The following is a 26,716-nucleotide window of genomic DNA, read 5'->3' as shown; positions in this document are numbered from 1 at the left end:
TCTGTGAGTTGTAAGAGCATTTACTGTGGAATTAATTTGTCAGTAACAGCACAGTATATTCTTTTCTTCTTAATGGGGATTGTTGTTAATTATTGCAGAGACTGTCTTTTCTTTCCATCTGATTGTAAACTGAGAATAGAAACTACACCCTGTGTCTCTGTGTCTTCTCTAGGTCTACATAACAACAACTGTTATAACTTATAATAATTTTATAGCATACGCAAGCAAACATCATCAGTAGCTTCTTTTTTGACTTACCTGTTTGTAGTTACACTTGTGGTATTGCTTTCTTATTCAGTTTTATGTATTTTTTATTGCTTTACTTTTTAAGCTTGTACATTTTAATGACCAGATTTTAGGACAAATACTTTTATATTCATAGGTCAGCCTCCAAAATATAAAGGAAAACAAAAATCCCGAAACAATGAATTGGAGCTCAGGTATGGCTTTTATCTAAGGTTTATTTGTTTCGTCCCCTAATGCCCTCATTCCAAGAAAAAAAGGAAAAGAAAAGAATCTCTTTCCCATAGTGGCTACCTTTACAGATGTATGATATATTATGTTGAGTCCTAAAATCCTTTCAGATATCAAAAGCATGTTATTTTTGAATATAGAATTATGAATCCTGATGTTAATACTGATTTCTGAAAGTCATAGATACATATACTAGTATTAATTTTTTAAAATTCCAGAACACATGCTCATAAGACTATTCAGAGAAATATAAAGCGAAAATTAGCCTCCTTCTTTGCTGACCTTAATCCACTTCCCGTAGTTTCTTTTCTAGTGGCCTCCTTCAGGAACTCACTGTTCACTGTGTCCTGGCTCTTTGGAAACTTCCCCTGCATACACAGGCATGGGTATGCTCATGTTCAGAGGCCCTGTCAGTGATTATCATGGGAGGAAAGTATTTATGATGAACCAACATTTAAAATTAATTCATCTACTCCCCCCCATTTCTAATCTTATAGGGATTTTTATTGTGACTGTCGTTGGATGTAGAGATGAATTTGGGGAGCAACAGCACCATAGTGGTCTTTCAACCAGGAGCCTGGGCCTTTCCATGTACTTAGTGGTTTGAGGGACATTCAGTACATGTATTTCTTCTTTATAGAAGCAGACTGTTTTATGCTAAAATCATTCAAAGCAACATTTTTCTGTTTTGGTTCTAGCTCACAAGGGAGTTTACCAGCAGATTGGAAGAGCATCTTGGAGAAACAGTTTTCTAAGTCTTCTAGAGCCGCACACCAGGTAAGGGAACGGCTATTCTGATGGGAAAAGCAAGCTCTAAACAAGAGATTTTCCACAAGAATTAATCTAATTATGCACATCTCTAATATTTTTTTTCCTATATTTATTTATTTTAATTTTAGTTATGGACATACAATTTAACGTGATTGCTGAGAAATGAAACTATCCTAATTTATTTATTTTTTTAAACTATCACTAATTTAGATACTACCTTTTTAATTATGTTAACCAGAGATTTAACTAGCAGCTAACATAGCAGAATTGTTTCCTTCCCAGAGGTTTAACAGGAAGATTTTCTTGACAGGATTTTGCTAATATCATGAAGATGCTGCGGAGCTTGATCCAGGACGGGTACATGGCGCTGCTGGAGCAGCGGTGCCGGAGTGCCGCCCAGGCCTTCTCGGAGCTGCTCAGTGGCCTTGATCCCCAGAAAATCAGGGTAGATTCTCCGTCCCCTGACTCGCGTTTGTTAGCGCCCACATGCTCCAGGTGGAAGAGAACCAGGCTCCGACTTCACTGTCGGCAGCAGACCTTCGGCCTTGCCCACGTGGCCCTGCCCACGTGGCTGGAATCTCCTCCAGGCTGCGAGGAGTAGGCCACGCTCCCACTCGGCCCCCATGCCCTCGCTCAGCCTTCACGCTCTCACTCAGCACACCATCCTGGCTCTGACTCTCCCCTTGCTCTCCGGTTGCTATTCATTAGAACTCCTGGCCTTCTTTCCCATAAAAATGCTAAATCAAGGATTTGCACTCAGAAAGTATTAGCTAGGTCCATAAATAATTTATGCAGGGTTGTAAGAGAGCAAATGTTGTCATCTGTCACTAGTATGCCACTAGTATGCACTTAACATGCAAAAGAGAATAACTGAAGTTATGAACCATGCCTTTAAGGGACTCTGAGACAGCAAGTCTATTTTATATATCTGATAGAAATATATTTTTGCAAAATATATTTTCTAATTCTGTTTGGCCTCGATCTCAATCACAGTGATTAGTGAGATTTTATTTTACTTTTTCTGTTGTAGCTAACAGGCTGGTATGATGCAAATTGGGCAGAATTATCTTCAGATTTTTAACTGGAACATTTTTATTGACAGCAATTGAACCTGGCCATGATTAACTATGTCTTAGTGGTCTATGGACTTGCTATTTCTCTACTTGGAATAGGACAGCCTGAGGTAAGATTGGTAAAAGAAATAACAACTTAAATATGCCATTGAATTTAGAAGATACATAAAAGCGGTTTTCCCATTTGGGCTTATTTTCATCTTCATACTTTCTTGATAATTGTTTCTGAAATGTCTAAGTTGAATTAAGTTTATAGTCCCATTAGAAAAAAGCTATGTCAGACAACCAGTAGTAATCTGTTTTCTTTTTGTATGAAAAGTAAAGGGCCTAATATGTATATTGTGATACATTAGGAAAAAAGCAAGTCGGAGAACATAACAAACATTGTGATAACACTTATGTACTACTTGGAAGACATACATCATAATAGTGTATATTATTTATGGCTATCTGTGTGTTTTGTACAAGTTAAAAACATGGACTAGTCTTACATCAAATTTAAGATAACAATTGCATTTAGTGGTGGAAGAAAGGAATGGGCCTGGGAAGGTTAGGAAAGGGAGTTCAACTTTGTTTTAGTCTTTTAAAAAACTAAAGTAAAAATGACAATATCTCTTTGTTCTGGGCTATGAGTACTTGGGTATTTTCTTACTTTTTAGATTGTAGTCTTTCCATAATCACATAGTTATACTTTGCATGCATGGTTTTGAGTTTTTGATAAAGGTTGAAATGACTCTAGAATTACCTTGGGTGTAATATAGTACTGTATATTCTTGCGACCAACTTGAGCTGCAAGCTTCCTCGTCTAGTGGAAGGCGTACTTCTCATTGCTACCACAGAAGGATCAAGTCATTTTCATGTTCACTCTCCCGGAGTTCTCAGTGCCCGAGGTTCGTGGCTCTTGTCCTGGATGTAACAAATGAGCGTCTGCCATTAAGGCCTGTTTTCTAGATTGTTGGAGACGAAGTTCGTGATCTTAGTTCTTTTATTCTTGGCAGAGTAATAGTATCTTATTTTCGCTTTATTGGAGTTGAAGCGATAGTTTAGCACATTAGTGATTTACTTTGAAGTAGTGAGACTGAGTAAAGAAAAGAAACAAGTATGATTGAACTTGAACCTTGTAAAGAATTTCATCATTCAGAGTTGCCTCAGAAGGAAGTGATATATCCATTCCAGTACAGCCCTAAAAACATTGTTGAAATGCCTTCTTTGAAACTGGCCTCAAAGCTTCACGAACTCCATTTGTAGTGATGTTTGTTTTTCACAATGGATGAGATTAGCAGTATTGCCTAGAGTTAAGTGTCTTTGGATTTTTTTCAAAACAAAATTTATAAGTGGCACAGAGGTTTCCACAGTTGAGAATATTCAAAAGAATATACCTGAAGCTCTGTGAAGCTATTACTGAAGAGCTGTTTTTAATATTGAGCATTTGTCTGTCATTTGTCACAAAACATGGCAACATCATTGGGGTGCCCATGATCCCAAGTGAGCAGCACTCACTGGGTCTTTGCATACAGGTTATTCTTACTGTGAAGTCACGCCATGCGGCGTTTGCCAGCACACACTCTCGGTGAGTGTCAGTAAATGCTTGTTTGGGTGCAGGTTGATGTATTCAGTGCCAGCTTGTCAATTTGGAACTGGATCACTTGGTTGTGAGTATTCGTATGATCCAAATTTATACAGTTGCTAAGAAAATGAAATGCAGAAGGTGTAATTTTGCCATAGAAATTCTGGACAGTTATGTTTAACATTGTACAGAAAGAATCAACCTTGAGGTAAAATCGCTTCCAGCATTTATATTTTTGTGTAAGTGATTATTGCTCTTACTGTTGTTGAAGGAGCTATCTGAAGCTGAAAACCAATTTAAGAGGATGATTGAACACTACCCCAATGAGGGACTTGATTGCTTGGCCTACTGTGGAATTGGAGAAGTATACTTGAAGAAAAACAGGTGAGTGGAAACCAAACTAGTTTATGCTCCTGGCTGGTAACTCATTCAGAATCTAATGTGTGATGATGCCTTTTCTGAAATTACTTTGGTATCTTTTCTGTGGCACATTATTATAATTGTATTTACTTTGAGGATTGGCATTTAATAACAATATTAAAGGAAGGGCAATCAAACCTATTTCCAATGCTTCCTAATTTTGAATCTAGTAAGAAATTCAATAACAGTAATTTGACACAGTGTCTTATTTTATCTTTAGGTATATGTCATTTTAAATGGTGATGGTTTTGATATAAATTAATGCTTTACAAGTCATATTGTTTAATTTTGGGGTTAAATACCAATTTCCCAGAAACACCTCTAATGAAGATGGTCTTAATATAAGGTTACAGCTATGTTCAAAGACATCATGAGTTAGGAATTAAAATCTCTAATCTGAATTTATATTATAGTTGGAATCCTTACTCAAAGTTTAATATATAGCTGTTCCTTAAATTTTATATGTGTTCACTCCCCAAATTGCTGTATGAACTTTAGGGGACAGAATTACACCTTGAGCTTTAAAAAATATTCTCCTATTCCTGCCACTTGTACCCAGTATGATGTAGGTATGTTAGATAACTATAAAGAAATAATTGTTGAATGATTTATAACTTTTAATTATCTTAAGTTTTCATCTAACGTTTTAGGAGAAAATTTATTAGACCATTGGTACTCTTGGGAACCTAATCTTAGAGTGTGCCTGGAACCTCCTTTATAGATTTTTTTTTTGTATTTTTCTGAAGCTGGAAACGGGGAGAGACAGTCAGACAGACTCCCGCATGCGCCCGACCAGGATCCACCTGGCACGCCCACCAGGGGCAACGCTCTGCCCACTAGGGGGTGATGCTTTGCCCCTCCGGGGCATCGCTCTGCCACAACCAGAGCCGCTCTAGCGCCTGGGGCAGAGGCCAAGGAGCCATCCCCAGCGCCCGGGCCATCTTTGCTCCAATGGAACCTTGGCTGCGGGAGGGGAAGAGAGAGACAGAGAGGAAGGGGGGGGGGTAGAGAAGCAAATGGGCGCTTCTCCTATGTGTCCTGGCCGGGAATTGAACCCGGGTCCCCTGCACGCCAGGCCGACGCTCTACCGCTCAGCCAACCGGCCAGGGCCTCCTTTATAGATTTTTAACGATTAAAGAAATTCTTTTACTTCCTGAAGTTAAAGCCTGTCTGGCCAGGCTAACTTATATTAAGAATTAGGTAGAGAGAAGTAAGGATTTAGCAATCTGTATAGCAATAGCAAATGAAGTTAATTTCAAAGTTTAGCATAAACTGTCTAGGCTGGACATACCTGTATAATGCAGCAGTCACTTTGCAGATCTTCTCAAGGCCTAGACAAATAACATAAACGTGTAAGATCATTGAGATGTGGTAAACGAAAATGTCTGCCATATTGAAAGGCTTTTGAATTCTAATTTCAAAATAATATGATGTGCTATGTGCTGTTTTTGCCATTGTAATGTGCAGTTTCTGGTTTATAGTCCTATTGTTTGGAACTGTCTAGATGGTGGATGGTGATGTAGCAACACAGGCAAAAATAAGTTTTTAGCCCTGACCTGATAGCTTGGTTGGTTAGAGCATCGTCCAAAAATGTGAAGGTTGTGGGTTCAATCCCTGGTCAGTGCACATACAGGAACAGCTTGATGTTTTTGTCTCCCTCTCCCTCTCTACCTTCTTCTTCCTAAATTAATTTTTAAGAAAACCTATAAAAATGTTTTAAATTGGGAAATTATTTTAAGATTGAAGAAAGCAGGAAAAACACTTTCTTTAGTCTGACGAGAAGATTATAGACTTGATCGCCTTTGTTATCTAATATTTTAGTATCTTTTGTTGAATGGACTATGAGAATCCATGGAATTATTTTTTTAACCATAAGTCGTTAGATTAAAACATTTCCTATATATAACTAAACCAATTTGCATACACATCTGTTCTGTTAAAATAATTCACAGCTTTATGGTTGAAGAAAGATGTTCAGATTATACTATTTTTTTAACAAATTCTCAGCAGGGCCTGAGCAGGCGGTGGCACAGTGGATAGAGCATTGGACTGGGAAGCAGAGGACCCAGGTTCAAAACTCTGAGGTCGCCAGCTTGAGCGTAGGCTTATCCAGCTTGAGCGCAGGCTCACTAGCTTGAGTGCTGGGTCACTGGCTTGAGCAAGGGGCCATTTGCTCTGCTGTAGCCCTCTGGTCAAGGTACATAGGAAAAAGCAATCAATAACAATTAAGATGCCGCAATGAAGAATTGATGCTTCTCATCTTTCTTCCTTCCTTCCTTCCTTTCTGTCTGTTTGTATCTATCTGTCCCTCTCTCTGACTCTCTATGTCAAAAAAATTTTTTTTCAGCAGGGTGATTTTTACAATAGTTGTCTTAATAGAATCAGGTTTAAAAAATTTTTTTTTCCTATTTATGGTTAATGAGTTGAAGTGAAGGGTTGTTATTTCTCTCCAGTAATCTACTTTAGTTTAATAGATGAAACATAAAAGTCAAACAACCATGTTGTTCAATATTCTGTTTTAATTGCTGGAAACTTTAAAAAATAACTTTCAACTTTAGAAAGGACTTGTGTGCACCTACCATAATAAAGCCAGTGTCCAGGCAGGTTTGTGATTAATTTATGTTACTTTTAATAAGCAAACAACAATAAAGAAAGTATAGGTAATAGTGACTATTCTATACAGTGATTTCTCAAACGTACTCTTACTAGTTAGCTTGAAATCTCTGACTTTTGTTCTGGGGAATGAAGATTCATGTCACATCTTTTAATACTGTTTTTTGTTTTGTTTTTTTTTTCATAATTATGACTAGGTTTCTAGATGCTCTTAATCACTTTGAGAAAGCAAGAACCTTGATTTTTCGACTTCCTGGGGTGTTAAGTTGGCCCACAAGTAATGTGACTATTGAGGAGACTCATCCAGGGAGAGTAAAGGTAATCATTTATTTCTGCGGAGAGCTTCCCACTAACTGTAAAAGCCAGTCCACACTGACTCAGGCATCAGAAAATAGAGAGGCAGGGGCCGTCAGTCCTCAGCTCCCCACAGCCACGTCCTCTTTAAGGTCTAGTAAGAATCACTAGAGTTAACTAGATGTTTTCTGTGTGCCAGTCACAGCTGCCACATTTCATTATCTTTAATTTTCCCAGCAGTCCTACCAGTTTGAGTACTGTAATTGTTCCCATTTTTCAGAGGAGGGAGATTTAAATTTAGAGGAGTTAAGTAATGATCTCAGGATTAAACAACTGGGAAATAGTGGAGCTGGAACTTGACTCTTGCATTCTGATTTCAGTGCACATTATAAAGCAGAAAGGTATGCTGTCCTTACAGAAGTGTATAGCATGGTTGTTTTATCATAGCGACTGTAGCTATTGAGGTGGTACATGAGACCTCAGAAAATATAAATTCAGTCCTATATCCAGAAGCATAGGCTGCTTTGCTAGTTTTCAAAAGCCTAAATTATGTGTGAATTGACTAGAACAGGCCTTTAGTTGTGGTAATCCCTGGCATGTACTCAGAGCTTTATTTTGTCCAAAGCTTTTAAAAGCATAGGGGTCAACTCATACAACTCAAAGGATGTGAATAGACATGTGTCAGGAAGTTATACAAGTAACCAATAAGCATTTGAATAGTGTTCAACAACATTCGCTATCAAAGAAATGAAAATTAAAACCATAATGAGATATTGCTTCACATCTACTAGGATGGTTATAATCAAAAAGGTAGCCAACAAGTTTCGATAGGATGTGGAGAAATCCAAACCTTCGTACATTGGCTGTGGGTGTTTAAAATGGTGCTGCTGCTTTGGAAAATAGTCTGGTACTTCCTCACTATGTTAAAGAATGGGTTATCGTGTGACCCAGCGGTTCCATCGCTAGATATATATATAGAGAAAAGAAAGCACAAGTTCTCACAAAAACTTGTATATGAATGTTCATAACAACAGTATTTATAACAGTCAGATGTGTTTGTTTATACAACTGAATATTTTTCAGTGGTAGAAAGGTGTGAAGTACTGATGTGTGCTACAACATAAATGAACCTCAAAAACATGCTGAATGAAAGAAGCCAGACACAAAAGACTACATATTGTATGATCCCATTCATGTGAAATCTTCAGAATAGGCAAATCTGCATAGAGTCAGACAGAAAGTAGATGAGTGGTTGTGATGAGGTAGGGATTAAGGGAAATTGGGGAAGGACTGCTAATGGGTAGGGGCTTCTTGCTGGGTGATGAAAATGTCAATTTAGAATTCAGTGGTCGGCAAACCGTGGCTCTTTGGCCCCTTGAGTGTTTAGCAAAGGCCAGCTTAGGAGTACCCTAATTAAGTTAATAACAATGTACCTACCTATATAGTTTAAGTTTAAAAAATTTGGCCTTTAAAAGAAATTTCAATGGTCGTACTGTTGATATTTGGCTCTGTTGACTAACTTGTTTGCCGACCACTGATTATATTGTGGTGATGGTCGTACAATCCTGGGAGTCCACTACAAACGTACTTTATGCAAATTGGATGGTATGTGAGTGATATCTTACCCGAAGCTCGTATTAAAAAAAGTAAGACACAAAACAGGGATCATTGGGTTTTCCTCTCTTTATACTACAAGGGAGGGAGGCAGAGGAACTGTTGATGACAAAGGCAGCTCTGGGAGCATGCTTAAGTCTCTTGGAGGTTTCAGGAGTAGGGGACAGTTCTTCCCGGAAGGCAGGATCGAGCAGGGTGCCTGTATTAGGGGGGCGGGGCTGTGAGTGAAAGTGGTAGGATCCCAGGTGAAGGGCCATTGGGAAGGAGACCATTGGAGTCCTAAGGGTTATTCTACCTTATTTGTAGAATTGTAAAATAAGGTTTGATGGTTATAACAGGGTAAGATTTTGATTCTGGCTTTGAAATTCTGGAAAAATTTATTTTAATCTTTGCACCTTTGCGCCTCCCCCCCTTGCCATCATTCTCTCTTGGCATGCCTCTATGTCAGTCTCCTTCTACAAGGAAAATGTTAAAAAGTGGTATGTAGTTTTTCTTGGCTAAAAACATTTAGTTAAAGTTTAACTTAAAAATTCCTATGCTGAAGATATTTTGATGGCAAGAGGTTATTGATATAGCAAGCATTTTGACTGACAAATTAGTGTTGTAGCAGTATCATTTTTGTTTATTTTTGTTTTAGAGGCTGTTAGAGAAATTTATTGAAGAATGCAGGTTCCCTCCAGTGCCAGATGCCATTTGTTGCTATCAAAAGTGCTATGGATATTCCAAAATCCAGATATACATAACAGATCCAGACTTTAAGGTAAATAGTCAATCTCTACTGGGACATTAACTTGCACATTTGTGCCTTAAAATGAATTCAGAACAAATCGTGTAATTGGAGGCACCAAGTTCTCTGGCTTGCCAGTAGTTTTATGTCCTGTTGTCCACCCCTTCCCTTGGACTTTGCTAGGTCTAGGTCATCAGAGTTGCTGAAATGAACACTGAGGGCCCAGTGGGGACCTGGGAAGGGGCTGGCTAATCCCATTTCCTCTTTCCAGCCACTGTGTTCCTGGCAACACAGGAAACAAAATGGGGTTGTTACCTCTGAGATGTTATAATTCTAATGTATAAACTGACTCCAAGAATTTAAAGGCCCTTATAATCACTGAATTGACTCTCAGAAACCTAAGTGTGAGACCAAGTCTGGAATTTTTTTTTTAATTTTTTTTATTTATTGATTGATCTTAGAGAGAGAGAAACATCATTTTGTTGTTCTACCTATTTATGCATTTATTGGTTGATTCTTTTTTTTTTAATTTTTTATTTTTTTACAGAGACAGAGAGAGGGATAGACAGGGACAGACAGACAGGAATGGAGAGAGATGAGAAGCATCAATCATTAGTTTTTCATTCCGCGTTGCAACACCTTAGTTGTTCATTGATTGCTTTCTCATATGTGCCTTGACCGTGGGCCTTCAGCAGACCGAGTAACCCCTTGCTGGAGCCAGCAACCTTGGGTTCAAGCTGGTGGGATTTTGCTCAAACCAGATGAGCCTGCGCTCAAGCTGGCAACCTCGGGGTCTCGAACCTGGGTCCTCTGCATCCCAGTCTGATGCTCTATCCACTGCACCACCGCCTGGTCAGGCCAAGTCTGGAATTTAATTGAGTAAATTAGTTACTCAGAGTTAATTTATTCAAGAATATGATAGCGCCTGACCAGATGCTCTATCCAGTGCGCCACCTCCTGGTCAGGCCAAGTCTGGAATTTAATTGAGTAAATTAGTTACTCAGCGTTAGTTTACCAGACGGTGGCTCAGTGGATAGAGCATTGGACTGGGATGCGGAGGACCCAGGTTCGAGACCCCAAGGTCACCAGCTTGGACTCAAGGTTGCTGGCTCGAGGAAGGGGGGGTTACTCAGTCTGTTGAAGGCCCACGATCAAGGCACATATGAGAAAGCAATCAGTGAACAACTAAGGTGTAGCTATGAAAAACTGATGATTGATGCTTCTCATCTCTCTCCATTCCTGTCTGTCCCTATCTATCCCTCTCTCTGACTCTCTCTGTCTCTGTAAAAAAAAATTTTTTTTTAAATAAGTAAACAGCTTTTTGTCTTAATATGCACTGTGAGTGAGAGAGAATGTATGTGTGTGTAAGAGAGAGAGGAAACACCTTTAAAGTGTGAATTAAAAAAAATTTATCCCCCCAGGGTTTTATACGAATCAGCTGTTGCCAGTACTGCAGAATAGAATTCCACATCAACTGTTGGAAGAAGTTAAAAGCAACAACCTTTAATGATAAAATTGACAAGGTAAGGCTAATAAAATTGGACTTTCTAATATACCATTTTGTACATTTATTTTTCCCCTGGAGAATCTTAAATGAATATAAATTCCTTCCTGTGCATTTTGACATAATCAAAGTTTTAAATTAAAATTTTAATTATAATGTTGAAAATCAGTTTTTGTTTTTATTTACTACAAGTGTAAAGGCAATAACCATAAAAATCTTCAAAAAATTATTTAACCAACTTTACATTGGGAATATTATGATCAAAGATAAGAATTTTGCCTGGCCTGTGCTGGCGCAGTGGATAGAGCATCAACCTGGAATGCTGAGATCTGGTTCAAAACCCTGGGCTTGCTCAGTCAAGGCACATATGAGAAACAGTTGATGGTTCCCACTTCTCCCCTACCCTTTCTCCTCTCTCAAAAATCAATAAATAAAATTGTAGAAAAATAAATAAATAAAGACCTATAATATTTTTAAAATAGTAATAAGTAAATAAAAATTTTAATATTTAGTTTTAAAATATAGTTCTTAAGTTATGCATTGCCAATTTTAGTCCTTCAGGCATCTTTCATTAAATTACTTTAAAATTATGATGTAGAATTGGGGTTTCAGATTTTTTATTTTCTGCCAAAATTTGATGAGATAATTTGTACTAAGGATCAACTTAAATTTTATACTGCCTCTTCTCATTGGGGTTTCTCCTAATTAGCAAGATAGTGATGTTAATTATCATTAGCTAGGTATACTTTCTGAGTATAGGTATAAAATCTCATTTCTATTCATAGAATTTGTGATTCGTATAAGCTTAGACTAAAGAAAAAAAAAGAGCATCTATTTCTACATTGCATAGCTTTATTTTCATTGGGGAAAAAATAAAGCGGTACGCTCGATATCTATTAGCACTAGGAATTAGGCTTGGTAGAGATACATGTTCACATTTTATACATGTTCACATAGTTACCTAGGGATATCATGATATGACTAAGTCACTGTTACCTATAAGTCACTTCTGCCATGTCTGTGTCTTACCTTAATTGAGTTTCTCTAACTATACATGCTTCATTAGTGGTCATAACCATTCCCATGGGTTGAACTGTGCCTCTGTAAATTAGCTTTCATGAGGGTATACTGAAGTGGTATACACCCAAATATCTCATGACCCACGAGAAAGGTTCATCTTGCTCACTTTACCTGTTCTGAGGGTCTGCAGCTGTTGGCCAGGATTGGGTGCCACAGCTCGAGTCTGTGTGGCTGTGTTCTTAGTGTTGGAATCGAGAGGTTGCCTGGCCATGTCTTGTGGCAGAGGGTAAAGAGCAGTGGCCAGTCCATTCAGTGTTTCGTAAAGCTTTCTCTGGGACATGGTGTGCGTCAGGTCAGCGCTCCTTCTGTTGACCAAAGCAAGTCATGTGGTCAGCCATATAGGTGGTGTTCCTGAAGGAGGAAGTTTTTGACCATATTTTAACTGTTCCTGATGGTTAAAATGGTATATATGTATACATGTATAGAGTTATTCTGAAATAAAGCATTTGTTTTAATCAAATAGGATTTTCTACAAGGAGTCTGTCTTACTCCTGACTGCAAAGGTATCATTTCTAAGATTGTCATCTTTGGCAGCGGTGGTCAAGTGAAATGTGAAGTAAGTAATTAAGGGGAAATCTTATTAAATTAATAACCAAAAATGCCTGACCAGGCGGTGGCACAATGGATAGAGCGTTGAACTGGGATGTGGAGGACCCAGGTTCGAGACCCCAAGGTCGCCAGCTTGAGCGCGGGCTCATCTGGTTTGAGCAAGGCTCACCAGCTTGGACTCAGGGTCACTGGCTCGAGCAAGGGGTTACTTGGTCTGCTGTAGCCCCCCTGGTCAAGGCACATATAAGAAAGCAATCAATGAATAACGAAGGTGTCACAATGAAAAACTAATGATTGATGCTTCTTGTCTCTCTCCATTCCTGTCTGTCTGTCCCTATTTATTCCTCTCTCTGACTCTCTCTCTGTCTCTGTAAAAAAAAAAAAAAAATTAATAACCAAAATGCTTACACCTTTTAAAGCATGATTTAAATTTATGAAAGTTGTACAGTTTGGATCTTGTCTTTTCCAGGAAACAGTTACTTAATAGGGACTACTAGAATGTGAGAACCTTCTCTGCCGTGAAGGATTCTCACATTCTTTTATTTCCTAACAGGAAAAGGAGGCTTTTTACACTTTAGCCTTACTGTTGTTACACTTTCTGTAACCTATTTCCTTAATCCCCAGTCTACATTCGGGTACTTTGGGGTGGGGTTCGTAGGGATGGAAAGGTCTGTTGGAGGTGGCAGGAGCGGTTGTTGTAATGATATTTGTAGTTTATTTGATCTCTGCTTACTTTTAATTTAAAAAAATTCTTGCTGCACTGTGTCTACTTTTAGTTCTTCTTTTCAGTAAATTGTTTTGCTAAAGTTTTCTGGACTTTTGTCTGTGTCAGAACATCATAACTGTTCTCTGCCAAATTGAGCATTGACTATGTGATGCTGAAATGCTTCTTACTTGAGGTTTTGTGCTTTTTGTCATGGGAATAAGAGACAATTTTGAATGTCTTTGTTTTATTCAAAGTTTGAACACAAGGTCGTAAAAGAAAAGGTTCCTCCAAGGCCAATTCTGAAACAGAAATGTTCTAGGTAAGATTTTAACCAACTCTAGCTTAATGATGTCTTTTACAATATAACTCTATTAAATGAGATGTCTAAATCATGCTGCTTTTTAAATTGGCTGTACATACTTATCAAAATAAGTGGTGTGTGGGGTTTTTTTTGTGTGTGTGTGTGTGTGTTTTTTCTGAAGTGAGAAACAGGGAGGCAGAGAGACAGACTCCCGCATGCGCCCTACTGGGATCCACCCGGCATGCCCACCAGGGGGCGATGCTCTGCTCATCTGGGGCATTGCTCCATTGTAACTGGAGCCATTTTAGCGCCTGAGGCAGAGGCCATGGAGCCATCCTCAGTGCCCAGGCCAACTTTTGCTCCAGTAGAGCCTTGGCTGTGGGAGAGGAAGAGAGAAATAGAGAGAAAGAAGAGGGGGGAGAGTGGAGAAGCAGATGGGTGCTTCTCTTATGTACCCTGGCCAGGAATTGAACCTAGGACTTCCACACGCTGGGCCGACGCTCTACTGCTGAGCCAACTGGCCAGGGCCTCAAAATAAGTAGTTTTTAAATGATTTCTATGAATATTTAAAATTTAAAGAGAACTAGCCTGGAATGAATAAATACTAAAAACTTGAATAAGAAACTTTGTTTAGTGGTTGAATTTGTAAGTCAAATTATGACATTTGATGCTGTGAAATGATGTTTCATCAGATTTGGCAGTTAGATAAAAATTGTAGACTAAGCTCTCAGTTTTTTAAACTGAGAATTTGGAATCAACCAGATGAGTATTTTTTAACTCTTTTCAGCAAATATTTTGAACCAATGAGTTATTTCTCACACTGAAATACTCAACATACTGTCAGAATTATTCCCTTTTTTGTATCATCTTGTTCAGATCAAATAATCTCAATCCTTTTTGCTTTTTCTGCCTCTTATTTTCTATTCTATTTTTTTTTAATCGGTGAGCAAGAGAAAACAAAAGAAAAGATGAATAGAACTATTTGTTGAGAATTCATTGTAACTCTGTCAACCAAATTCTGGTGTCGTGGACCATCATTGGGGTGTTAAAATAATAGTTTATTGTGGGGTCTTTCTTTGAAATGAGTGTTTATATATATTATCTTGTAAAGTAATTTTATTGTTTCTCTTTACCCTAAGCAGTAACTTATGAACATGGAAATAACATTTGTACATTCTACCTGCCTCCCTTGGTTAAGTGCCACCCAATCGCCGAGGTTTTTGTTCATGAAACATGTACCTTTAGTTTGACTGAATTGACCACGTGTGTCAACAGTTTGTGATACTGAACAGAAAAGATGTAGACTAAGTTCTCACTGAAAAGGAATTTTTCTAACTTGTTGCGTAGAGAGTGGTTTCCACAGTAGGCAAAGGGAAGGTAGTAAGTGAGTTTACAAGAAAGGTGAATTGTCACTAATTGTAAATGTTTATCAGCCTAGAGAAGCTAAGACTGAAAGAAGACAAAAGATTGAAGAGAAAGATCCAAAAGCAGGAAGCAAAAAAGTTAGCACAAGAAAGACTGGAAGAGGACTTAAGGGAAAGTAACCCATCCCAAGTTGAGGCGCAGAAAGGTAGGCTGGAGTCCTAGGCATGATATGCGAACAGTGTATCCTCACTTGAACTACAAATACAAATATTCATCTTACTGAGCCTTACGTTAATTATTACTGAATTGAAATTTGGATTTCAGTTAATAGTATCGTGGGAGAGGGTGGTGCAAAGGGCACTGATTTTGAAAGCAGTACGTGGGGATTCAAAATACTGCCCAGCCACTACACTAACCTGGGGCGGATGAGTTTCCTCATCCCTGAACTGAAGGTGGAAGTAATACCCAGCATGAGTGTTGTGTGTTTGACAGTGGTCTGTAGACTTCACTATGTGGATATAAGTTCTAAAACAGTGAACTGTAAATTCATTACTGATTATCCGAAATAATGCTGAGTTCACATAAGGAAGCTGTTCATAAAAGGTACTGTGGAGACTGCCTACTCCATCCAGCCTTTTGTGTTAGTTACTCCATGACCAACGTGGGAATGTATCAGGTGATGTTACTATTTCTGTGGACATGTTAGTTGGTGTGTTTACTTCCAGATGAGTTGAAGTAAGTTATTCTCATTTTCTACAACAATGGCTGTCTTTAAAATGAAATATTTCCTCTTGCTGTCTTTATTTTTCATCTACTATTCCATTAATGTTCACACATCAGTCAAAATTATCTTTCCCACTAAAAATGTTTTCAGTTGAGTGTGGTATTTTAACTTTGTAGGCTTCAAGAGGCTAAATGGCCGTCCATTAGGGGGATGAGCAGGTGGGAAGATGAACTTGAGATTTTTTTTATTGTAGTCAGGGAGTCCCAGGTCTGCAGTTTAGGATCCTACTACATAAGCTGAGTAACAAGAACGATCAAATATCAAATGAATCTATAACTGAATAAATGACCCTTTCCACTCCAAAAAAACCCGAGACAACTTTTGCATTCTTAAATGACTAAATGTATTTATTGAATATGACTTTTAGATGATTGATGAGGCTGGGTTAGAGTGGTTGAGGAAAGTGAACTTATTTTAGAGAAACTAACATTTTAGATATTACATGAGTGGTATAGAGTGAAGAAGAAAAGGCACTTTTGATGTGTTATGCTTAATATGAACTTTCATATTTTTTCAAAGGTATTGTTCAACATGGGGTGAGGCAAAAGTAGGTTTACAGTTGTGAGTGCTCAAACTACAGAGTTTATTCTTGCATTATTATTAATTATTGTATTATTTTCCATACAAACCACTGTAAATATACTTTTGCCCCATTCATATTCCTAATTTAAAATTTCTTGAGTTGTTTATTTAAAAAAACACAAAGACTCCTACTGAGGCAGGTTTATACTATTATGTAATGTGACACCATTTCTTTTTGAGTGTCTGTCTTTGCAAATTGGTCCTATTTCTCACTGTGACTGACCAGTGTTGTTGATCCTTAGAAACTGTGAGTTCCGAGAGCTGCCAGTTCGTGGATGACAGGATTCTGCAGTGCATCCAGCAGCACGCCAGCAAGATCAGATCTGGCGTGCTGAACGCATCCAAGCTTCTCAAAGAGTTGCTCTCATGGAAGGTGTTAAGCACAGAAGACTATACAACCTGTTTTTCCAGCAGAAATTTTCTGAATGAAGCAGTGGACTATGTCATTCGTCACTTGATTCAAGAACAGAATCGAGTCAAAACAAGGATATTTCTGCATGTTTTGAGCGAGCTTAAAGAAATGGAGCCAAAATTAGCCACCTGGATCCAGAAACTTAACAGCTTTGGTATGTCAGTCCTGGAGATCAGTGTCGGGGAAGGAGAAATGTGGGCCATGAGCCCTTCTCCTTCCTATCATTATTTATTACTTTTTAAAATAAAGGATTACAGATTGGTATGGGTAGAATTTCTATTTTCCCTACTCATCATTTTCAGGTTATTTTTTTCCTCTTTTCCAAGGGAGAGGGGGGAGATAGAGAGACAGACTCCCGCATGAACCCAACTGGAATCTACCTGGCAACCCCTGTCTGGGGCTGATGCTTTGCTCATCTAGGGCCATACTTGCAACTGAGCTATTTTTAGTGCCTGAGGCATAGAGGCTCCATGGAGCTATTATCTTCAAGGCCTGGAGTCAAAACACTCAAATCAATTGAGCCATAGCTATGGGAAAGAAAGGGGGATAGGGGTGAAGAAGCAGATGGTCACTTCTGCTGTGTGCCCTGACCAGGGGATTGAACCTGGAACATCCACACGCTGGGCTGACGCCCTGCCAACTGAGCCAACTGGCCAGGGCCTGGGTTATTTTATAGGTAGGTTACAGTATACTTTTTCAACAGGTGTAAACACAAAAGTTTAGTCAGTTAGAAAATCCAGTCCCATTTATGCTAAAGTATTTGTAGTGTATAAACAGTAACTGCTGGGTCCAGCCATGGGTACCTAGCACCCTTGGAGTCAGCAGTCTGTGACCTCTGGGATTCTCCAGTGCAGGAGTCTGATTTTTTAATGAAAAATTTAGAGAGAAGAACAGATGGAACTAATTGCTTAGGATCACCTAAAGCAAATCTAAGGAGTAATTTATACCTAACAATTAGGAGAAAAATACCTGGGTTGTTATAAACAACAGGATTAAAACTGTTACTCTATACTGATTTTCCAATTTGGTTGAGGAAGGACACTACCTCCTCCACCCCCCCACCCCCCGCCCCAAGCAGGCTACCTACACCCCCAACCAGGGACTGCAGGAGCAGCTGCAGGCAGAGCTGTTGTCTAGCACTGGATAGTGATTTTTTGGGTACGTTCCTGGGCCCTGTTTACCTTGGTGACTGATAGCAACTGGCCTCGCATAGTAAGTTCAATTGGTAGCTGTTAGATAAAAGGTCAGTGGCAGAGCAGAGCCTTACTGTAGCCTGCAGTCCAGAGGGTTAGCCTGCCAGGCCTCTGTGAGCCACAGGCCTGCCTGTGTTTTTAGAGACATGAGCTGTTAGGATTCTAGGGTTTGAGAGGAGATAGTGATACATTTGAGAGGAGACAATTTAAATGGCAGCAGACTTGACATAGGTCTCCATGGGTTTCTGGTCCCAGAAAATGAATCTTAAGGGATGATGCCATTGGTGTCTATTAACAACCCAATACATAAATTATAACATTTATTTCTTACTTTAACTTGTTTTATATGATAACTTAAGAGAAGAGGCTTGTCTGGTTGTGCCCTCCAGTGTTTATGCAGGTAGGCAGCAGCCTGTGGGCAGAACAGCTCACTGACAGGGACTGGGGATTTGAGTGTGTGCTCTGGATTTGGTTCAGTTTATACTGAAGACTAAACGTGTCGTTTTAATAAGTATGCGTGCATACTATTTAAAGTTGCAGTTTGTATTTAAAGTTGTAAAATGGGCCCTGGCTGGTTGGCTCAGTGGTAGAGCATTAGCTCGGCGTGTGGAAGTCCTGGGTTCAATTCCTTGTCAGGGCACACAGAAGTGCCCTTCTGCTTCTCCACCACCCCCACTTCTCTTTTTCTTTCTCTCTCTCTCTCTTTCCTCCCCTCCTGTAGCCACGGCTCCATTAGAGCGAGTTGGCCTTAGGCACTGAGGATGGCTCCATGGCCTTCGTCTCAGGTGCTAATAAATGGCTCTAGTTGCAACAGAGCAATGGCCCCAGATGGGCAAACCATTGCCCCCTAGTGGGCTTGCTGGGTGGACCCCAGTCGGGGTACATTCAGGAGTCTGTCTCTGCCTCCCCTCCTCTCACAAATAATAAAATAAAATAAAAATATAAAATAAAGTAAAAAATAAAAGGTTGTAAAATGAGTTAAAGCATATTAATGAGTAAGGCTGTACTATAGCCCTGATGTAAAGCTCACATTTATTAAAATCAAGTAATTTCCAATTCCTGGAATTTTATCTTGTGCTCACAGAAAGTCTATACAATGGAGTCACATCATATGCATGTTTAACAGAGAGGTCAGTTTATATGCAGATAGAGGAGGGGAATGATCATTTCAATGCTAGGTATGATCTGCCTGTCCCTCACTGAGCACATGCTCTGCTGTGAGCCTTAGATGGAAGTGTGAATGTAGGATTTCTTCATAGGCAATTCCCTTAAACCTTGTGTCTTTTGAGTATTTTGTGTGGGCCCTGATTCTGGTTTTCACCAACAGTAATTTTTAGTGCAGCCTGACCTTTAGCTGCTGCTGTTTCATCGGGAAGAACCAGCTGTATAGGGTCATTTGACTCGGCAGTCTGCTTCATTTGCTGGCTAAAGCAGGGTGCTTTGTGGGGCACTGAGGCAAGGACTGCTAACGGTATATTCTGGTGGCTGTGTCAGTAGCAGGGCTAACAGAGCAGCGCGTCACCATACTCTTGAGTAGGAGAGTATGGGGTGGCAGCCACCCTTTTTTCTGATTGGACAAGGGGGAATAAGCAGGAGTGGTGAGCACCTTGACTTTTGTGAGCATTGTTAGGAGCCCTGATATTTGGGGGAATATGGAGCAATTCTTAGAGGTGTTGGGAGAGGAGTTTACACATTTCCTGTCTTTTTTTTTTTTTCATTTTTCTGAAGCTGGAAACAGGGAGAGACAGTCAGACAGACTCCCGCATGCGCCCGACCGGGATCCACCCGGCACGCCCACCATGAGGCGACGCTCTGCCCACCAGGGGGCGATGCTCTGCCCCTCCGGGGCGTTGCCATGTTGCGACCAGAGCCACTCTAGCGCCTGAGGCAGAGGCCACAGAGCCATCCCCAGCGCCCAGGGCATCTTTGCTCCAATGGAGCCTTGGCTGCGGGAGGGGAAGAGAGAGACAGAGAGGAAAGCGCGGCGGAGGGGTGGAGAAGCAAATGGGCACTTCTCCTTCTCCTATGTGCCCTGGCTGGGAATCGAACCCGGGTCCTCCGCACGCTAGGCCGACGCTCTACTGCTGAGCCAACCGGCCAGGGCACATTTCCTGTCTTAAAGGCATCTGGGAAGCTTTCGCATATTACTGATGTTTTGTTGCTAAGGAGTATATGTGGAAAAGCATTGTAAAATCTTGCTCGTTTGGCCCTGGCCAGTTGGCTCAGTGGTAGAGCGTTGGCCCACACATGGAAGTCCTGAGTTCAATTCCTGGCCAGGGCACACAGGAGAAGCGCCCATCTGCTTCTCCACCCTTAACCCTCCTCTTTCTATCTCTCTCTTCCCCTCCCACAGCCAAGGCTCCATTGGAGCAAAGTTGGCCTGGGTGCTGAGGATGGCTCCATGGCCTCTGCCTCAGGCTCTAGAATGGCTCTAGTGGCTCTGGTTGCAAAGGAGCAATGGCCCAGATGGGCAGAACATTGCCCCCTTGTGGGCATACCAGGTGGATCCTGGTCGGGCACATGCGGGAATCTGTCTCTCTGCCTCCCTGCTTCTCACTTCAGAAAAAAAGAAAAATCTTGCTAATTTGTACTAATTGGAGTGCAAATCATTATGAATTCGTGAAAAGGTTATTGCTATATTTTTAAAGGAATTTAGTGCCTTCTTTTCCTAAGTCTAATAAAAATTAATAATAGAAACTGTTGGCCCACCTTATTCAATTAATAGATAGGAATTACTATCAATATCAATGTTAAATGGTGTTTCTGAAATGTCTGATAGCTTAAGCAAGCTTGTTCTCAGGTATTTAAGTGTTTGCACTGCAGTTGTGAGCAAACTGGAGTAGAACCATTTTCAAAGATGTGAATATGAACGTGTTTGCACAGAAAGTGGTTTCCCCGTCTTCTAATTTGACCTTTGTTTTATTACAGGCTTAGATGCCACAGAGTCTTTTCTTTCTCGTTATGGAACGTCTCTTAAGAAACTTGATTTCAGCATTATGACTTTTCTGTGGCATGAGAAATACGGCCATAAGCTACCCTCTATAGAAGGGAAGCGACTCGAATACTTCTGCGAGCTGGCGTCCCTGAAGGAAGCGCGGTGCCTGATATGGCTGCTGGAAGAGCACAGGGACAAGTTCCCGGCCTTACACAGTGCTTTAGATGAGTTCTTCGACATCATGGGTACGCAGGCCAGGCTTCGGTTTATAGTAGACCTCATCTTAGAAAAAAGTCTGTGGAGGACCTGATTTATTTAAATACTTAATAGAGAAAATTATCATGGTAAAACTGCTTATTTGGGGAGGTTAGTGATTAAGAATAGTAATTTTTTTCACATCATAAAACCTTTTTACTCTGGAACTAAGTTGTAAAAACTCAGATTGGTATGTTACACTGATTATATCAGGGGTCGGAACCTTTTTGGCTGAGAGAGCCATGAACGCCACATATTTTAAAATGTAATTTCGTGAGAGCCATACAACAACCCGTGTACGTTAGGCATTATCCAATAAAAATTTGGTGTTGTCCCAGAGGACAGCTGTGATTGGCTTCAGCCACCCGCAACCATAAACATGAGCAGTAGGAAATTAATGGATTGTAATACATGAGAATGTTTTATATTTTTAACATTATTATTTTTATTAAAGATTTGTCTGCGACCCAGATGCAGCCATCAAAAGAGCCACATCTGGCTCGCAAGCCATAGGTTCCTGACCCCTGGACTATATCATTATTATTTTCATTTTAGATATTTTGACAGCATCATGGCAAAGATTGCATATTAGGTTGACAGGATTTATTAACTGGTTTGATGTGTAGCAGTCAGGAGAATGGCCTGCGGGAGTAGGTGATGTTTGTTGTAGAACAAACAACATGGCTGCTGTAGCAGGTGGAACCTAGAACTGGGAATCAGGAGATTGGGTTGTGGCTCAGCTTCTTCCCTAACTCATTGCATTACAAAGCTTGTTTCTACTATGGGCCTGCCTGCTGTGCTAGGTGTTAGCAAGGAGTTCAGAATACTTGTCCCACCCTCAAGGACTTGATGCTTCACAGAGGAGAATGGGATGAACATCTGTGTGATGTGGGAGCAAGCTCAGTGAGAGAGGACCAGGGAGGGAGTTCAGACAGAGGATGGAGCATGTGTGTTCTCCCAGGAAGAGGGAAGCCTGGTGTGGGGCAGGGTCTGAGCTAGATGTGGACTTGGACAGGGTGACCACTAGGCCTAGAGAGGATGGAGGGGAATCAGGGGACCTGTTTGGATAGGGGCTTGGAGTCCAGTTTGGCAGAAAAGGATAACTAGTAGTTATTTCCTTAGCTGATATTGGTTCTTAGTTTCTTCATCATTAAAATAAGAGGATTTAGAGCCCATGACCTGTATGGTCCCATTTTGCTTCACAATATAACAGTTTTGATTCCAAATTCATTTGAATTTCTTATTTTTGCTACTACATTTATGTCTTATGATAATGCCCTTTCCTTTTCTCTCAGCATCAGGATTCTACCTGTTGCTAGGCATTAGACCTTTAAATTTTATGCTGTTTGTTTTAAAGTGTACAGTAACGTCACATGTTAAACAGTTTAAATGCAGTATAGGAAACAACAAGCATACTTTTGTTGTGGTTCTTAGGGAAGAGCCCACTCAAATGCAGATGGCTTTATCCTCCTAGAACACTGCTTCCTGACTGAGGTGACATGTCGCTTGACAGCCTGGGTTCATTGCTGTCAGTGCGCTGCTGCTGGTAATAACACGCTGGCCTGAAGCTGGGCCTGCAAAGCCCAGTGCATGTCAGATCAAACAGCAAGACACTGAAAAGGACACAAGTCTCTCTGTGTGCAATTTCCTCGGTTCTTGTGTTCCATGCGCAGTCCTCTGGCTGTGACTGTCCCTCTGCTCTCAGTCATAGGGGCGGATGGCCTACAGATCTAGAAGGTCTGCATCTAAAAGTCCTGCAGATTTCCAGGTCCCACTTCTCACCTTCCCAGATGTACTCAATTTTATCTCCTTTGATTCTGGATTATATTTCTTATAAGTTTTAAAAGTCCAGTGATCTCATAAATAAGGAAATGCAGTAATGTCATCAGTATAATGATAATTGGGAGCCCCAGCCTCCCTCCTAAAGTCTGGATGCGTATTTCTATGTTGGGATTTCTGTGTAGGAAGCCAAGAGGCCCCTGAAGAGCAGTGTGGCTGAGCCCATTTATATCACACTTATTTCTTGAATTTATCTGATGTCATAACATTGTATATCTTGATTTTAAGCAGGAAAGCTGGAATTAGTCTTGATTCTTCCTTTCCCCTATTAGCCTGTATCTAGTTTGTCAGCAGTCCAAATAAGCATCATTTTGGATCTGCCTTTTCCTGTCCATTCCAGTTCCCTGGGTCAGGACCTTTGTGATCTTTTCACAACAAGACCATTGCAGTAGTCCCCAAACCGTTCTCCATGCCTTTACACCCTCCCTCTACAAATCCTTCCTATATCATTGCCTGTAGGGACTCTTAAGGAAGATCTCTCTGATCCTGTAACTGCTCTGTTTGGGGAACAGTTGCTTAGTGTTTCCTCCAGATTGAGTTCACATCATATATATGGAATCATCATCAGTCTGCCCATCTGCCCTCTGAATGAGCACCCCTGTCATCACTGTGCCCAACCTGCCCTGTGCTTTCCTGCCTCCTGTCCTTGCTCATGCTGTTTCTCCAGCCACATTCCACCCCATTGCTTGTTCATTTCAGGTCTCTTTCTCCCCAAAGTCCTTCCTGAGCCTCCTTGGGCCTCTCCCCTTGAAGACTTTGTTCTTCCATCCATGCTATTCCCATTATAGTCATTGTGGCAGCACACTAGGTTGCAAGTGTTTGCCTCTTTGTCTTTTTTGTAGAGCACAGGCATGTGGATGGCAAGGACTGTTTTATGTATCTCTTTTCCCAGCACCTGGCATAGAGTTTGGCATCTAGAAGGCACTGAAGTGGATTGAAATTTTGTGCTTTGCAGTTGGTTTCCCATTTAGTTAGCCATTTCACCCTTGGTTTCCAAACTAGACTATGCCAAAGCCAAGTAAGCATAGGACATAGTCTTTGTTAGTGTTCCTGGGGCGGTTTCCTTTAAGGCTTCAGTGAATTGTACAGCAGTGTTCATGTTCCATCCCTCACGATACCATCTGTGTCTTCCTGCAGACAGCCGCTGCACTGTGTTAAGGAAACAAGACAGTGGTGATGTTCCAGTAAGTTTCTTGATCGCTTTACGTGTCATATTCTAATTTGTATTAGAGGAAGAGTGGAGGACCCATGCCAATGTTTCATTACATCTTAGGTGGTACTCCAGACCCTATATGGAGGACTCGAGATAACATGTACTAATCATTAGAATGCTAATCCCAGTCTTCCTCTTGGATTTGGAGCGACAATCCATAAACTGAGGCTTACATTAGACAACAGCCTTAATGTTTCACAACTGATTGTTAGTCTGAGAAATAGGAAAGGAGTTCTCGAGTCACCTCCTGGCATGAAAATGAAAAATGACCTGTGATGGTGAAAATTTTAACACTTTGCCCTTGAAGGAAAACAGAGAAACTTTGTTTTGAGTGGCTAAAAATTGAGTTTAACTTAAAATAATTCTAGAGTTGTCTGCTTTAGAAGGTTGTATCAGTTTTCAAACAGAAAATTGCTTGTTTCCTAATATTTAGGATCAAGCCATCTATACTTGAAATTTTGTCTTAATCCTCCATTTACTTAAACATTGCCCAGCTGAGTATGGAAACACAGCTAACACTCCGGAGGAGAATTTACTGCTTCTTGTAAATGCACGGTGTGCTCCCCAGGGTCTGGCCAGGTACAAAATGGCTAGTTTGCCTTAGTACCATGATGGCGAACCTTTTTATAAAAACCGCCCATTTTTGCAGTGCTGGTCAACCTGGTCCCTCCCGCCTACTAGTGGGCGTTCCAGCTTTTATGGTGGGCCAATCGTGGCGCCATTTGGTTGCTCCACTATGCCCACCATGAAAGCTGGAACACCCACTAGTGGATGGGAGAGACCAGGTTGACCAGCACTGCAAAAGTGGGTGGTTTTTATAAAAAGGTTCCCCATCACAGCCTTAGTAAAAGGAAGATCATTAAAATACTATTAGCATATAACTAAAATTACTTTTTAAGTCTGATTAATTACTTGAAATTACATAAAGCCTGTTGAAAATGAATTTAAAATGTTGGAACAATGTAATTTTAGTTATAGCATTAAGCGTCACTAAACTTTTTAAAAATTTCTATTATAAATTATAACACCCAGGCTGACACACTATATTGTTATTTTTTTAAAACATTTTATGTGATTCAGCGTATGATCAGTTTGTGAAAATCAGTATGTTTATAATATATGGTAGCTTCATGATGCTGTTATTGGAGTGTTCAGTGATTTTCCCCCCTCATTTTTTAGTTTAATTCAACCAAGATAAAAAACAAAGGCAAGAAAAAGAAGCCAAAGGATTCAAAGGTAAGGAATGTTTTCTGTATTAATTCTTATGTAAAATAACTGAATATGTAAATTAAATTAACCAATTCTTGGGATATTTTGAAGCATTTTTTAGAAGACTTTCTAGGCTTTAAAGATATTTTGGCAGCCATCTACATTTTGAGGAAGTTTAAGGTTCATATCATATATAAGTAACTCTTAAAAGAGACTTTTATCTTTATTGTCCTTTTTATTTTCTGAATAAACACAATTGTCATAAAGTGGGACTCGGTACAAGTAGTCACAGAGCAGAGTGACCAGGACAGCTCTGGGGTCATATAGACCTAAGTTTATATTTTGGCTCTCAACCAATTATTATTATTTTTATTGCTGTTCTTATTTATATGTGACTGGGGCTAGTTATTTGACTTCCCTGTGCCCTAGCGTTACCATCTGTATAAAAGGACATGATACCTGTTATCAATAACTTGTAGAGTTATTATCTAAACTATTCTAAATAAAGGTGGTAAACACTGATCACAGTATCTCAGAGCTGATAGGCTTCCTTCCTTCCTTTTACCCAAGGCTCTGCTCCTAGCCCACGAGATCACTAGGGCATTATTTTTAAGACCTACGGTGGACTCTTCATGGCTATCATGTATTTGGAGGACTCAGCCAATAATACTTTTCTTTCTGTCTTTGACCATAGGTCCTCAGTTTATCTGAGATGGGAGTTTAAACTGTGTGACATTTAATTTTTGGGGGGAGTGTGGGAAGCTGCCTAAATATTAATTTGGACCTATTTATGGTTGTTGAAACTTTTATTATTATGTGTTCTTATTCATAAGACAGTTTAGATAAGTCTCATGTATTGTTGATTTGCATTGAATATTTATGTAAGCATTTGTCAGTTTTAATAGTAATTTTAAAGGTAGAAAATTATTGTCATTCTTCTGTCTTTTAAACCAGCCTATGTTAGTTGGGTCTGGAATAGCTTCGATAACAACTGAAATTGTTGCTTCAGGTGAAGACCATAAGTAAGTATAATTTTTAAATTTTTGCTTCATTTTAACTCAAGTGTTTAACTTACTAAGTGATGTTTATTTAGTGTGCTTTCAACTTGTGTTTTCCCTAACTTCTCTGTCGAAAGATGTGCATCTGTGATGACAGCCTGATCTGACCCATCCTGAGTGAATTTATAGCTTGGCTTGTCAATGTTAAAAATTCATATGAAGGGCATTAAAATCATAA

General features: G+C 39.9%; 1 protein-coding gene across 12 annotated transcripts in view; it reads left to right on the top strand.

Moving 5' to 3' along the window:
* TTC3 (tetratricopeptide repeat domain 3) overlaps positions 1-26,716 on the top strand; it is a 125,752-nt gene that overhangs the window by 51,933 nt on the left and 47,103 nt on the right. For all 12 annotated transcript variants that reach the window (XM_066370218.1, XM_066370217.1, XM_066370225.1 and 9 more), the window contains 16 exons: positions 383-440; positions 1,173-1,251; positions 1,556-1,690; positions 2,348-2,428; positions 4,157-4,269; positions 7,116-7,236; positions 9,464-9,586; positions 10,975-11,076; positions 12,601-12,693; positions 13,647-13,711; positions 15,127-15,263; positions 16,667-16,990; positions 20,958-21,209; positions 24,196-24,242; positions 25,451-25,507; positions 26,435-26,502. In XM_066370218.1, the coding sequence (XP_066226315.1) occupies positions 383-440; positions 1,173-1,251; positions 1,556-1,690; positions 2,348-2,428; positions 4,157-4,269; positions 7,116-7,236; positions 9,464-9,586; positions 10,975-11,076; positions 12,601-12,693; positions 13,647-13,711; positions 15,127-15,263; positions 16,667-16,990; positions 20,958-21,209; positions 24,196-24,242; positions 25,451-25,507; positions 26,435-26,502 (1,855 nt within the window). The remainder of the gene's footprint in view (positions 1-382; positions 441-1,172; positions 1,252-1,555; positions 1,691-2,347; positions 2,429-4,156; positions 4,270-7,115; positions 7,237-9,463; positions 9,587-10,974; positions 11,077-12,600; positions 12,694-13,646; positions 13,712-15,126; positions 15,264-16,666; positions 16,991-20,957; positions 21,210-24,195; positions 24,243-25,450; positions 25,508-26,434; positions 26,503-26,716) is intronic.

Source organism: Saccopteryx leptura, chromosome 2 (genome assembly GCF_036850995.1).
Source record: "Saccopteryx leptura isolate mSacLep1 chromosome 2, mSacLep1_pri_phased_curated, whole genome shotgun sequence".
NCBI lineage: Eukaryota > Metazoa > Chordata > Mammalia > Chiroptera > Emballonuridae > Saccopteryx > Saccopteryx leptura.
The sequence above is the reverse complement of the archived record's forward strand: the minus strand, read 5'-3'. Positions and strand labels throughout refer to the sequence as shown.